The 14,786-nt window shown below is 37.7% G+C and overlaps 1 protein-coding gene across 1 annotated transcript in view; it reads left to right on the top strand.

The window, feature by feature from the left end:
- avl9 (AVL9 homolog (S. cerevisiase)) overlaps positions 1–14,786 on the top strand; it is a 94,306-nt gene that overhangs the window by 27,395 nt on the left and 52,125 nt on the right. The window contains exons 5-8 of the mRNA XM_043688809.1: positions 4,078–4,167; positions 8,367–8,433; positions 11,659–11,699; positions 14,487–14,525. Coding sequence (XP_043544744.1) covers positions 4,078–4,167; positions 8,367–8,433; positions 11,659–11,699; positions 14,487–14,525 — 237 coding nt within the window. The remainder of the gene's footprint in view (positions 1–4,077; positions 4,168–8,366; positions 8,434–11,658; positions 11,700–14,486; positions 14,526–14,786) is intronic.

Below are 14,786 nucleotides of genomic sequence, written 5' to 3'. Positions count from 1 at the left end.
ATATCCGTTGCACCCGATGTGGTCTCCTCTACACCAGGGAGAGAGGTTACCTACTTGCGAATCGTTTCAGAGAACATCTCTGGGACACCCGCACCAACCAACCCCACTGCCCCATGGCTGAACACTTCGACTCAGTCAAGAATATGCAGGTCCTGGGCCTCCTCCATCACCAAACCCTTGCCACCCGATGCCTGGAGGAAGAATGCCTCATATTCCATCTTGGGACCCTGCAACCACATGGGATCAATGTGGATTTCAACAGTTTCCTCATTTTCCCCCCCCCCTCCATTATCCTGAAGAGCGTACGTTCAAAACGTCGATTCTCTTGCTCTTCGGATGCTGCCTGACCTGCTGTGCTTTTCCACCACCACACTTTCGACTCTGATCTCCAGCATCTGCAGTCCTCATTTTCTCCTTACACAGGAGTGGTTGAGATGACAGCACAGATGTATTCAAGGGAATCTAGAGAAACATAATTAGCAAGAAAAGAATAGGGTATAGTAATGGAAGAAGATAAAGAAGGATGAGAGAGATTCAAATATGGCATTGACTTCAGCATGGATTAGTTGCACTGAAGAGTTTATTTCTGTGCTAACCATGTTATGTGATTTTTAACTCTTCCTTGTATTTGCTTTCAAGCATTTTCTCAGCAATTTTAACTTTTGTGACTTGTTACTTATCAGTAGTTTATAGTGTAGAATGCTGTTGAGCAGGTAATGAAAAAGAGCAGCATTTTTAACAAGCTTTCTGGATTTATATGCTTCAGTTCATATCACACCTTGTCATCGACATGCATCAGATTTTGTTCAAGGTTTTGGAGAGATTTTTCCCTATAAAGTGCAAAGTCACTTCAGCAGGCTCAAAAGCAAGTGAGTGAATTAATTAATAGTATTTATGTGATGCTTTTCATGACCGCCAGTCATTTGAATGCACTATACAAGCAATGAATTGATATGAGTGTAATCACTACAAAAACGTATACAGCATGATCCCATAACCAACAGCAAGGTAAATGACCAGGTAATCTATAGTGTTTTTTTTGAATTGGTGTTGGTCAAGGAATAATATCAGCCAGAATTATGGAGGACCTCATCTGCTGTTCTTCAAATAGCTCCATACAACAACAGCAGTAGTAACTTGCATTTATAAAGCAACTTTAAAATACTGTAAGGCACTTCACAGAGGCAGTAGGAAACAAATTATGATAATGAACTGCATAGCAACATTTTGCATTTAGATACTTATTGTCCAGTACAGCACGGCAGAGTGTGCTGCATCATCCTGGCATGCTGTGCTCCACACAATTGCAGCCTGATGTGATAGATGCTAAGGAACAGGAGCAGTCTTCCAAGGAGGAGGATGAGGACGTTGGGGAGGAGTAAGCTGTCCTTGTGCATGACAGAACTCGGCTGCTTCAGGCCCTACAAGGCAGGCAGGACCTGAATGACACCCTTTGAAAGCTGGGTGCAGCAGACCATTATGGACTGTCATTGGTCATCTTGCAGCATTGTTTTTGCCGTGGGGTGGTGAACTGCAGCCTCTGTTCATTTCACTTTTGCTTTTGCAGGCTGTAAATAAAAGCTCATGTTTAGAATTGTCCAAATACTTGCTTGTGTATGATGTGCCCCCACTGAACAGTGACAAGTTGCCAGTCTTCAGTGGGTATTGGGAACAAGATTAGCAATGACGTAGAGATGGTGTTTTAGATGGGATGTAGCTAAGGAAAGGTGTCCTTATAGATAAGCAGTGACTGGGATGTGAGAATGGGAATTGTATGTGTGAAGGAGTTTCAGCCTCGCTGGCTATGTGTCATAAGCTCTTTGGTTTTGTGGCTGCAGTGCCATTAAATGAGGGGCAGTGGTGGATCGCCAGGCTTCTCCAAGTATACAGCATCCTTTTGAAGATGGCACAGGTGCAAGGAGGTCAGTCTTTTGGCACATATCCACTGAGTGGCAAATTGTTCTGGAATTGGCTGTGGTAAAATGGGGCTGGAGACAGGTGGAAGGATGCCGTAGGTGTGCAGTAATTAGTTAAAATGTTGAGTTTCTGGGAATACGGTAAGAAAACTCCATAGGCCTTACCTCAAAAAATCCTCCAAAAGCAATCTGCACTTAGCTAAAAGAATATCATATTCAGCTCTCTATATTTAAGCAGTGAACAGCAATTTATTTCTCACACTTTTCAGATTACATGCAAATCACAGATATTCAACATCTCACATAGTAAACCCTAAATGGCTGCATCAAAATGGGGAAGTGAAACGACAAAACCAACTCTTAGACAAAGAAATGGAGATTGCTTATGCTAAACACAAACGTTGGATATGTTGACATAAAATAATGCCACATATTGTGATGGGAAAGAGGAATGGAAAACTGGAAGTACACTGGGTACTATGAAAGAAATCGATTTCACATGGAACAGCAGTAAGAAGCAGCTTCCTTGAAAGGATTCTTAATTATTTGTCAAATTTGTAACTTTGATGTGTTCTTTTGGCTTGAGGTTTGGCCACTCTCTATGGGGGTTGTAACAGTAGTGCCTTTAATGTAATAAAACATTCAGAAGTGCTAAGGAGAATTATAGAACAAATCTGAGCCATAAAAGAAGGCGTAAAATCATGCGATCAATCACTTGGTGAAAGGTGTCGCAGGCTCGAAAGGGAAGAGAGTAAAGAAAACAGCTGGAGATGTAAGAAAGGAAATCCAAAGATTACAGCTTAAATTTTGAAGGCATGGTCAAAAGGCCTGATCTCAAGCATATGGAGTGTATAAATGTAGGAGAGCAGCCAGGATTGCTTTGGAATTATCATTCTGGAGACAAGGAAAGCATGATTGAGGATTTCAGCAGCGGATGAACCGAGACAGGAGGTCAAGCCAAATGACATTATGGAGATGGAAATATGTGGTCCAGTGATGCAGTGGATATGTGGAGGGAGCTCCTCTCATAACCAGATATGAAATCAAGGTTGTGATTGGACTGGTTCAACCTCCGGAGGCTGCCTGGGGGAGGGGGGGCGGGAGCTCGGGGTGCGGTGGGGAAGATAGAGAGAGACAGAGAGTGAGAGAGAATGTCTGCAGTTAAGGAACAAAATTGAGAGTAGGGATGAATACAATGGCTTCAGCCTTTCCTAGTGTTTAACTGGAAGAGATTTCTGCTCATGCACCTCGGATAAACAGCTTTTAAATTTAACAACAAATGAAAGCTCAGCGAGCAAACTTACATCCAGAACCTCAACCTGAGCTACAAATCTTCTCAAAACTCACTAACAAATGAAAGAGTTGAGAGGGATGCTGACAAGATAAAGCATTGGTAGGAAAAAAAGAATTGACACTCTGATAATAAGAATGGAGCTAAATGAGAGAAGCTCCATTCAGTTGGATGGCAGTGGAAAGGAAGAAGATGTTATAGTCAGCTGTGGCAGTGAACAGGTTGAGATGTGTGGGCAAGTTTATCACATTTGTGAGCATCATATAGGATGTTGTTTGTTGTTGAAAGTGATGAATGTCTGATTACAGCAATTCAAACATGGAGTTCAGGCAATGAAAGATTTTATTGCACACCATGGGGCATTTTTATGAATATGCTTTGTAATTTTCTTTACTGGGGAGAAATAAAACTTGGGATCAGACAACTGCAAATTTTAGTCCTTCTCTCTCTCTCTCTCTCATATGAATGATTTACACATTCCCTTTATATATCTTTCTGATGATACAACTGAGGACAGTAACTCGTTATACAGAAGTATGATTATAAACTTGTCAGCCACCACTTCATGGTAGTGCTACACTTCAACTTCTTCAAGATACTAAAATTTGTATTATATTGGAATTTTATTACAAAATTTGATTTATCTCATGTTAATTCTTGTACTAAATTTGGAGTACACAAAATGTGGGGACTCAGCACAAAGTTTTCAATGTACTCTGGCTGTCACTTAACATTTGTGTTGTATTCGGGCATTTATGTGGTAGAAGTTGCTCTTGTGTAATTGCTGATACCATTTTTGAGTAACTGCTAATGACTATCAAACTTAGTGAACTGCTGAAACTGACTTTTTTTGTGATTTCCTTTCTATAGCCCCTTTATGGGTTGCTACAAGCAAAACTGCAGCTCATCACACACGCTTATTTTGAGGAGAAAGATTTTTCACAGATTTCCATTCTAAAGGTGAGGATTATTACAATTTTGTATATGGAGATCTCATTAATGAATATGTTAAAAGAAGCGCATTACTTGAGTGTGAGTATTCTCTATGGCTAAACCTCTACCAATATGAGTCTACTTACCAACCAATTGGTACTCTCTTATCATGAGTATAAATGGTGGTTTTCCCCTTGAATTGGTATTCTTACAAATTGTCCCGATAATTACAAGACAAAAAGCTTCAACAAAATATATCTCTTTCAGCAACACTCATGTTCTGTAGACCGAATGACTTAAAGTTCAGTATGCTTCATGTGCCTTTCCCATTCCCCTCACCTCACTTCCCTTTTTGACTCTGTCAGTACATCATCAATCACTGTTCCAACCACATTTCCCTGGAGGATATTGGTTCATTGTTTAAAAATACCCTTTATTGACAACCTTTGTTGTGAATAATCGCTTGGCTTTGGTGGAAACATATCTTACCATGCACATTAATGAAACCTCTCTGTCACACAGTACCTCCTACTGTCTGTTTGCCACACCCAAAATGCCGTAATGGTGCATTTGTCTTTTGTCACAACTCACTTGGGTAACACACTAGAAATTAAGCCTCCCCATTCCTAAGGTCATCACAAAAGTTAAGGATCAGAAAATAAGCACATAAAATTTCCTAATTTGAATCTTCGATCCAAGTTGATAGAAAGCACAAATCAGGTTTCAAGAATTACTATTTATTGCAAGTAATTAGACACAGCTACAGATAAAAAGTATATAATGGCGTATAATGTGACTAATTAAAACTCTGATCCCTTCATAAATTCCCCCTTACATATGCATGTGCACACAGACGAAGTTATGGCAAAGAAAAACTGGGAGCCAGCTGAATGGTTGCTAATCATGTATTGCTAAGATGATGTTTATAATTCTTATGCTGGTCAGAACATCGTTTCTCAGTCATCTTTCTTCAGATACTTCCACTAGTTTGCAAAAGATGCAAGGTGGGTAGTTCACTTGTAAAAGTCTGTGACTTACCAGTTAAAAGTCATAGCTTGCAATAACTGCTGAAGGATAGATGAACTCATTCCTTCAGGTTTAAAATGTGTTTTAACTACAGAGATCAAGAGACAGCACCTGTGTTGCTGGAGGTCAAAACACTTGTCATTGTCTTGTTTCCAACAGATAAAAGGCATTTATCATCGATAATTGGTCAAAAGTCCAAACACTAATCAACTTCTGTTTGCCAATCGGCTGATCTGGTAGCACCATTTTGAGCACTACTATGTCTCATTTTCCTCTGCAAAAATTGCTCATTCTTCTGGAGTAAGTGAGAGTCAAAAAAATAGCTTAGTGCTTTTTTTCTGATAACTAACCAATTGTTCAAATCTGTCTTCCTTGCCTCTTCCAGCCTTTACTCCATCAAAAGGTGAAGATTTATTTGTGTCTAGTATTGAGGCAATTGTTACAGCTGCTTCTGCCAAATTTCTCCCTTCATCTTCTAGCTCACATAGGCTTCTTCCTACCTTTGCCCTGTTTCTTCACCCTTCCTCCCTTCTCCAAGCTTATCTTAATTGTTAGATACAACTTGTATCCCCTTAGTGCCCTTCCTTCTAAGCCAGTGACTACCAAACTTTCCTTCCTGGAATGTTGAAAGTGTAAATTACTCCCTTTACTCAAGTATTATCTGTAACTATTTCAGAACCGCCAATCTTACTCCTCTTTAGAAAAAAATACTCTTGACCTCTACCCAAAAGCTGTACTTGAAAACTGCAGATCCATCTCCTCATTTTCCTTCTCTGTTTCATCTTTTGTGCAACTTGATACATGAAGACCAGCAATAATGACTGCACATTTATCAAATTCATTCATCAAAGAAAAAAGAATGATCTCTTCTTTCCTTGCTTTGAAATTACACTTCTGAGCTCTTCTGTTCTATCTTCACCTTGTGTGCTTCTAATTCTAAACTCGTCTTTTACATTTCAAATTCAATATCCTGTTTGTTGGCAATAATTTTTGAATTTCTTGTTTCTTAGTTTTTCACATAAATCCTATCTCTTAGTTTGTCAATGGGCAAGACTTTTAAAGTATTAAAATGTATCCTACTCTGCTGGAAAAATATACGTGCATCAAAAGACATTTAGGTTAATATAATTTTATTCCAGTGCACAAAACACCTGTACTGGCATTTTAAAAAATTACTTCCCCACTTCCAATTATATTCATTTGTTTATGGTTTCAATGCCAGATGTAAGCACCTAGATGTTTGTTATGATTCAGATTTGAGGGGTGCACTAATTCCATTTTAGTGCCCCTCCACCAGCGGCCATAACAAAGTTTTAAATTTAACTAAACTAGTAGTATGGCTAATAGTATAGGTTTTAGACTGTCAATGTTTTAGTATTCGAAATAAGTCAGTTGGGTTTCTTTGGTCAACAAAAAAGAACAAACAAAGCTTATTGAAGCAAACATTATTGACAAAAACAAGGATTAGACTGTGCAAAAGTAAGTATGACTTAGAGTCAAAACTTAACATGGGGCAAATACGGGTAACAGATAAACTTGTCCAGAAACCAACAAAAACATCCCACATCAAACAGTGATCATGATTGATATACCCCTTAGATTTCTCAGTCTGTCTCTTTCGCATTAACTCCTGCCGCCCCACCAAACCAAACCAAACATTAGTGACACATTGGGTCACCAAATCTCCTTACACTTCACAAAGGATTACAATTCTTCGCTTTGGCTAGACTGGCCTTAAAGCTCCCACAAAAACCACTCTGTCGTGGACTATCTCAATGACTGTTTACTTTCTGTTTCTGGGACTGTGCCATTCTGAATCCTGGAAAACTAACATTTCTTCACAAGCCATCTTTTCACAAACAGCAAGCTTCACCACAGCCAGTATTGACCTGAATTTATTTCCTGGGGTGTAATTTGACTCAACTACAAAAAGTAAATAATTACCTCAGCTCACACCACACTGAACTATTATTGTCACGTGGCATTATCTGAGACCCCAGATATCTTTGGACTTTTCTGGAGCCCATATTTTTCAGAGCTGCATACTAAATCCTAAAATAACTACTAAAAACACAAGCCATCCAACTGGTATTAACTTCCCACTGAATCTCTAACTGTTCAGATTCCACATACTTCAGTTGCCTTTTCAGCAATTCAGCTAAACCGTTCTTTTTCGCACAGGGCTCCCTTCTATCTCTGTCTGTCATCTTCAACTAACTGCACTTCAGTGACCACTGAACTGTTTTAAGTAACCTATTGAAAACCGTTCAATCTGCCCAACTCTTGTTCATAGATGATATTGAATGTGACTGATGTTTTGGAACTGTCTGTCCACTGAATGTTGCAATGTTAACTGAGTGACCTTCAGGTTGGTACAACACAAAAGGAATTCATCACACAGTATTAGGAAATCATGATGTTGATGCTTGAAATGTCTTGTCAAAGTAATTGCATCTGTAGTTTTTTTTTCTCCATGGCTTGCCTTCTAAGTTTGAAGAAGTGCCTTTTCAGTAACAAAAAATGATCATTCTTTCTTTAATTTTGCTTCTTTACATACGCAAACTTTATTACAAAGTTCAAATTCTTAAGGCTTTGTAGATTTTTGAAGTACAAGTATATTTTGGAAGGCAATGGCCTATTGGTATAATCACTAGGCTGCTAATCCAGAGACCTAGGTAATGTTTTGGGGAGCCAAGCTTAAATACTGCCATGATCAATGGTAGAATTTGCATTCAATAACACATAATCTGCAATTAATAGTCTAATGATGACTATGAAGCTGTTGTTGCTTGTTGGAAAACCCCTCTGGTACACTAATGTTCTTTAAAGCTGGAAACTACTGTCCACACCTGGTCTGGCTTACATGTTACTTCAGACCCACAGCAACGTGATTGACATTATCTGCCCTCTGGGCAGTTAGGGATGAGCAAAGAATGCTGAGCTAGCCAGTGATGCCCATACCCTTTATAATTTTAAAATACTTTAAAATTGCAATAAAATATGCAAGATTGGACAAGTACTTGATATCAGATTTACTGACGTGTTAGAAGAAGGATTTTCCAACACATATTTCATACACTTATACAATGCTTCCAATGCATTGAATCCATAAGCTTGTATTTGGTCTTATTGTAGAATTTAATGCAGATCTTGGAGGTTAAATGTTTTTATATGTTTACTTTTCTAAAATGATTAACTAGGAACTTTATGAACACATGAATAGCTCTTTAGGAGGAAACGCGTTAGAAGGCTCCCAGGCTTGCTTAGGTAAGTGAATCAAAATTGTATCATTTGCATTTGAATAAATAAGATTGGAATCAGGATTTGTTCTATTTATTTTGCTTCAACACAGCAATAGTTTTATTCTTTTCTAAGGACAAAATAAAGGGTTGTTTCAAACAGTCTCATTTATGACGATGGTTTGTGTGGTCTTTAGTCAGTGAAGTATTTAAACTCATTGAGAATCAGTTTCTTTTACTGGACATTAACCAATTCAAAATCAGCCAGTCAACTCATTTTAACCATTTATTTCCACCATTCATATAACATAAATTAAGTATTAAATGTTCAAATTCTGAGTACTGTACTCATGCTGTTTCCTTACATGTGCAGCTCCATCAATGTTAATTTTGGTAGGAGTGACTAACATTCAATGAATGTGGAGACCAAGACTCATCTCCTGTGTATGTCTGAATGTTATTTCTTCATGCCCAGTAGAACTAAAAACATCCTTACAATATGACTAGATAGAAAAGGGACCAAACTGCTGGAAACACTGACCTTGGCATTGGATTAAAGATGAGACTTTTCAAGGACTACGTTGGTCAACTCATTCCAATATATTCATGGAAAGATGTGTGTAAATTGCTTAAAACAATATGAAATAGGTTCATCTCTTGTATTTGGTTCCTTCAGCATCATACGTAGCTCCAGTCTGGCAGGTGAACCTTTAGTACGTGGCAAGTTCAGCCGCTAATAGCTGGTCTGAGCTGGTCTTATTGGTAGGCATTGAAGTCCCCACTAAAAGTACATTTTTTGTCCTTTCTTTTCTCATTACTTCCATAACTAATGCATAGCATTGAGTAATTTAGCAGCTAAACAGTAGCTGTACCTTGTAATTAGGAGCCTTCTATGACTTTGTTAGACCTGAAGACAAAGCACAATTTATTTTTCTTTTTACTGTATCTGTAAGTTTAAAATTCATTTTACTTTTATTTCTTTGCATGTACTACAGCCATCATGATTAAGACCAGGTTTGCAATGTTGTCAATACTGTCAATTACTATGAGAGCTTTCTGACTTCCTTTCACTTCGCTTTTTCGTTAGATAACTTGATATAGTGGGACTGGGCACATCAGTGAATAATCTTGTGAATATAATCCGGAGTATTTCTGGGAGTACAGAAATAATTAACTAAATTACGATGAGTGTGTGCAGATTTCCTGTGCTGAAACTGTGCTGTTAAGATGCTGTATACAAGAGCTCAAGTTATACCACATAATTATTTTAATAGGAGAGCATTTACAGGATGGAGAATAGCTTTGCTGCTGCTACACTTGAAAATATTTGTGGACTAAAAACGGAGTAATGGATATTGGACTTTGTTATAACTGTCTCGTTTTTATGACCTTTGGTTTTTCTGACAAACAGAACTGTTCCGTTCTTATCTGTAGAACATAGAACATAGAAAAGTACAGCACAGAACAGGCCCTTTGGCCCACCATGTTGTGCCGAGATTTAATCCTAATGTAAAATATAGTAATTTAACCTACGCACCCCTCAACTCACCGCTATCCGTGTGCATGTCCAGCAGTCGCTTAAATGTCCCCAATGACTGCTTCCACCACCACAGCTGGCAACGAATTCCATGCATTCACAACTCTGTGTAAAGAACCTACCTAGCTCATTCATAGTTTGAAATAACTTGTTAGGTTTCTTCTAAACTTCGCTGAAGAAAATAGCCTTCGTCTGCAGCATTGTGAGGTCAATCTTTATCATAGGAAGAATGAAGAGAGGTTATATAAATTAGTTGATAGAATTCTAAAATGGATGCAGAATAGAGACCTAAATCGTTTGGAGCAGGACAAGTTGAGAAGATAATTTAAAAATAAACAAACAAGATCCTTGGTTTTATAAATAGAGGCATAGAATGCAAAATACTGGATATTATAGTAAACTTTTATAAATCACTGTCCAACTTCAGCTTGACAATTATGTTTAATGCTGGGTACTGCATTTTCAAGGGTTTCAAGGTTAATGCTAGGACTAAGAGATTTTAGTATAGCTGTTGGAAAATATTGAACAGGTTGGAGATTTTTTCTTTATAGAAACAAACTTTAAGAAAATCTACTTCAACTATTAAATTTTTAATTGGATTAGAGAGATGTGGAAGGAATGTTTTCATTTTTGAGAAAATCTAAAGCTAGGGTCGTAAAAACAACATAATTACAAATAAATCCGACAAAAATAAATGTCTTTAATAAGTGGTTAGATTATGGAGCTTGCTATGATGGAACTGGTTGAGTCAAATAGCTTAAATGGTTATAAAAGGAAAGTTTGTAAGTGACGAGAGAAAGAGGATGGGCGGCACGGTGGCTCAGTGGTTAGTACTGCTGCCTCACAGTGCCAGGGACCTGGGTTCAATTCCCACCTCGGGCAACTGTCTGTGTGGAGTTTGCAAATTCTCCCTGTATCTGCACGGGGTTCCTCCTGGTGCTCCGGTTTCCTCCCACAGTCCTGCAGGTCAGGTGAATTGGCCATGGTAAATTGCCCATAGTGTTAGGTGCATTAGTCAGGGGTAAACATAGGGGAATAGGTCTGGGTGGGTTGTTCTTCGGAGGATCAGTGTGGACTTGATGGGCCGAAGGGCCTGTTTCCACACTGTAGGGAATCTAATCTAATCTAAAAAAAAATCTAATCAAAGATATGCTGAAATGAGGTAGACCAAATTGGAAGAGATTTGTGTAGCATGTAAATGTCAATACAGAGCAGTTCATCTGTTCTGTGCTATTTATTCTGTGTTGTAATTTATTGTAAGTCCCAGGGAGGATGCATCGGAAATTTACAAGACTGCAACCAATGATGGAGGACTCAGAAAGAAAATGAGGATTTTGTTTTACATTGTAATATTGTGATATTACATTCAATGCCTGAAAGATAATGGAAGCTGATTAAATTTGAATATATGTTCAAAAGAAAAAACATATTGGAAAAGGACAAAGGAGTGGAACCAGTGGAATACCTCTTTCAAAAAGCCTGCAGAATATAATGAACTGAATACCTTCCTTTGTGCAATATCATTCTATGATTCTTCAACAAGTCTAGTATCCATTAAAGAAAACAGATGGCAAGTTTTCTACTTGTCAAAAGAATAGGAAGAAGTATAGTGAGTTTAGTTTTAGTACTTGTTAATTTTTATCGCAATTATGCTATTATTTAGGAAGGATTAACAGTTGTATTGTCATTTCATATAAATTGGGACTCTGTTTTTAGGTCTGTCTCCACGGGATCTGATTCTCCATTTCAGGCATAAGGTACAGTAGTTCAATAGCAACAATTTCTCCATTGATTTAGTTTGCTTTTGTTTTACTCTTGAAACTGTTTTAATCTTGACATAATGGAAAATGTAACAGTAGCTAGATGTTTAAATGTATGAATTATAAATGGCATTAATTCTGAATTTTTTTTGTGTTCCAAAATGTAGGTTCCTACTTTTGGACAATTTATATGAACTGTTAACAATTACTTTTAAGACATTCTGATGTAGTATTCTAAATATAAGACAATTCCCAGTCTCTGACTTTTCTGCACACAATCTCCACTTTCTTACTTGCGATATTGACTTCAGCCTGTCAGTTTGGGAATATATACTTTAATTCTTAAATCCCAACTCCTATACTCTCCTACCTTGTACAACCCTTATTAGTCTTATGTCCCAGCACTCTCCACCTCCTTATTCTAAACTTCCACGTGGTCTCTTGTTTCAACTCAATGTTTGCACCAGTTATAGCTTTCAAGGACTTTGAGTTTAAAAATCTTAAGCTTAAGTCTAATTCTTTCCACATTACTGCCTCAGAAAATTTCTCAAAGCCTACCATTTCTATTCTGCTTTCAACTGCCTTACCTAATTATCGCTTTTCTCTCTCTCTTAGTATATTTATAAATATACATGTATGTGTGTGTGTGTCTCTCTCTCTCTCACTGTTAAAGTACACAATGATGCTAAAGATAATGAGATTTGACCATTATTAGTTCTTCAGTCAGGCAAAAAAAATTCTACATCAGATGTCTCGCTAATAAAAGTCAAGCATACATTTCAATATTGAAAATTGCTAATTGATCAGAATTAATTTGTAGAAGAGACTCTGGACATTATCTGTAGCCTTTTATTTTCCCTAAACTTGTCATGAAGAGCAAATTTGTACATTCATGATTTTTGAAATATTAATTGTTCCAAAAGGACTAATCTTCTAAATCCACCCTTTTTCATTGTTGTCTAGCTGAGTGAGGTTACCCATCTCTGGTGACACTTCTGCCTATTCATTATTAGCGAGTAGATTTTCTTTCACTCCTACATTGTTACCATTGGAGCCCCACAGTGATGTCTAACAAACAGTTTTAGATGAGCTAAAGTTTTCTTCAATTAAACATTTAGAGGCTTGGATGAAGGAACCAAACATAGTGGTAGTTAAATTTGCTGATGGCACAAAGATGGGTTGGAAAATAATTTATCAAGAGGACATAAAGAGTCAAGAAAAAATTTAGATAGGTTAAGTGAGCACCACGGTCACTGGAATAAGAAAATTGCAGTACAGGTTGTACCTCCCTAACTTAGCACCCTCTGGTCTGGCAACCTCTGTATTCTGGCACCTACAAGAGATGATGTCTGTATACATAACGCAAGTGAAACTCATGAAAGCAAAACCAAAATATGTTAGGCAAATCAAGCTGCCTGATTTGCATAAGAAAACAAACAAAGAAGACTGGTCACCAGCTTTCGACAAGTGCCTGTGTAAATGCGCTACCCATAAATCGAAGGTCACCCTCAGTTCACACAGGGAAATGCCTTTATATAAGTCAGTACCATTAGGATAATAGAAGAAGAATGGAAGTACAGAAGGGAATTGTTTAAAAACTCCCTTGATCGCTGACTCTGACAGGTGACCTCACATGATTCAGCCAATTCTCTGGTCTGGTAAAGGCCCGGTCCCAAGGGTGCAGGATTATGAAGCTACAACCTACTGGAGACACACTGCAGAACTGAATGACACAGAGGAACCTGGATGTGCAGGTGCATGAATGATAAAAGATTGAAGTGCGGGTGTATATGAGGTGAATAGGAAGGAAAATGTAATGTTGCTGTTTACCACAAGAGGAATTAAGTGTGAAATTAAGGAAGTGTTGCTGCAGCTGAACTGGTTCTTAGACTACATCCAGAGTACTGTGTACAGTTTTGGTCTCCTAACTTAAGAAAGGATGTAATTACATTCATAGCAGTTCAGAGAAAATTCATCTGCTGATTTCTGGGATGAAAATATTATCTTATATGAGAGTAATTTGATCAGGATGGGCCTCTGCAAGTAGGAAGTCCTAGTAAGTCCAGTAATGTAGGTAGATCTCTAACAGTCAGAAAAGGGAAGTTATAATGGGGCAACAAAGAAATGGCATAGCAATTAAATGTGTATTTTGGTTCTGTCTTCACAAAGGAGGACATAAATGATGTCCCAAAAACTTTGGGGAGCACAGGATCCTGTGAAAGGGATGTATTGAAGGAAATCAGTATTAATAAGGAAACAGTGTTGGAGAAATTAATGAGGTTAAATCTCCAAGGACTGATGATCTACATCCCAGAGTATTTAAGGAAGTGGCCTTAGAAATTGTGGATGTAGTCACAGTTTTCTTTCAAGAATCTGGAACAGCTCTTCTAGATAGAAGTTTGCCATTGTTACCCCATTATTTAAGTTAAAGTAAGTAGAGAGAAAACAGGGAATATAAATTGTTTAATCTGTCTTCAATAGTGGAGAAAATACTAGAATCCATTATAGAAATTTAATAGCAGAGCACTTTGAAAACAGTGTCAGAATTGGACTGAGTCAGCATGGATTTATGAATGAGACATAATGCTTGACAAATCTACTGGAATTTTTTAAGGTTGTAACTAGTAGAGTTGATAAGGGGTAGCCTGTAGATGTGGTTTACTTGGACTCTCAGAAGGCTTTCAATAAGAGCTTAGCATGTAAATTTAAAGCGCACACATTTGGGGTAGTGTACTGATATGGATTGATGGTTGGTTGATGAAAATTGTTAATTTTATTTTACAGACAGTAATTCTCTTCAAATTAATTCTTTTGGAGAAAAAAGTAAGTAATCCTGGTGACAGCTAATTAGCTGATAGTCAGAAATTTTGCTTGATTGTTTTTATTATTCGAGTTAAAGCAGTGTTGGTATATTTACTTTCTGCTGCAAAGGAGTTCACACACTGCAATAATAAAGCAAATGCGTGTCTATATCTATCGGTATGCAGGTTTGGGATGATTGTGCCATACATTGTGCCATATAATGTCATACTACATATCATCAGTAAAGCAATGAGTGTTTCCAAAAAAAAGTGTTATTGGTGT

This window comes from Chiloscyllium plagiosum, chromosome 4 (genome assembly GCF_004010195.1).
Source record: "Chiloscyllium plagiosum isolate BGI_BamShark_2017 chromosome 4, ASM401019v2, whole genome shotgun sequence".
Lineage (NCBI taxonomy): Eukaryota > Metazoa > Chordata > Chondrichthyes > Orectolobiformes > Hemiscylliidae > Chiloscyllium > Chiloscyllium plagiosum.
The sequence above is the reverse complement of the archived record's forward strand: the minus strand, read 5'-3'. Positions and strand labels throughout refer to the sequence as shown.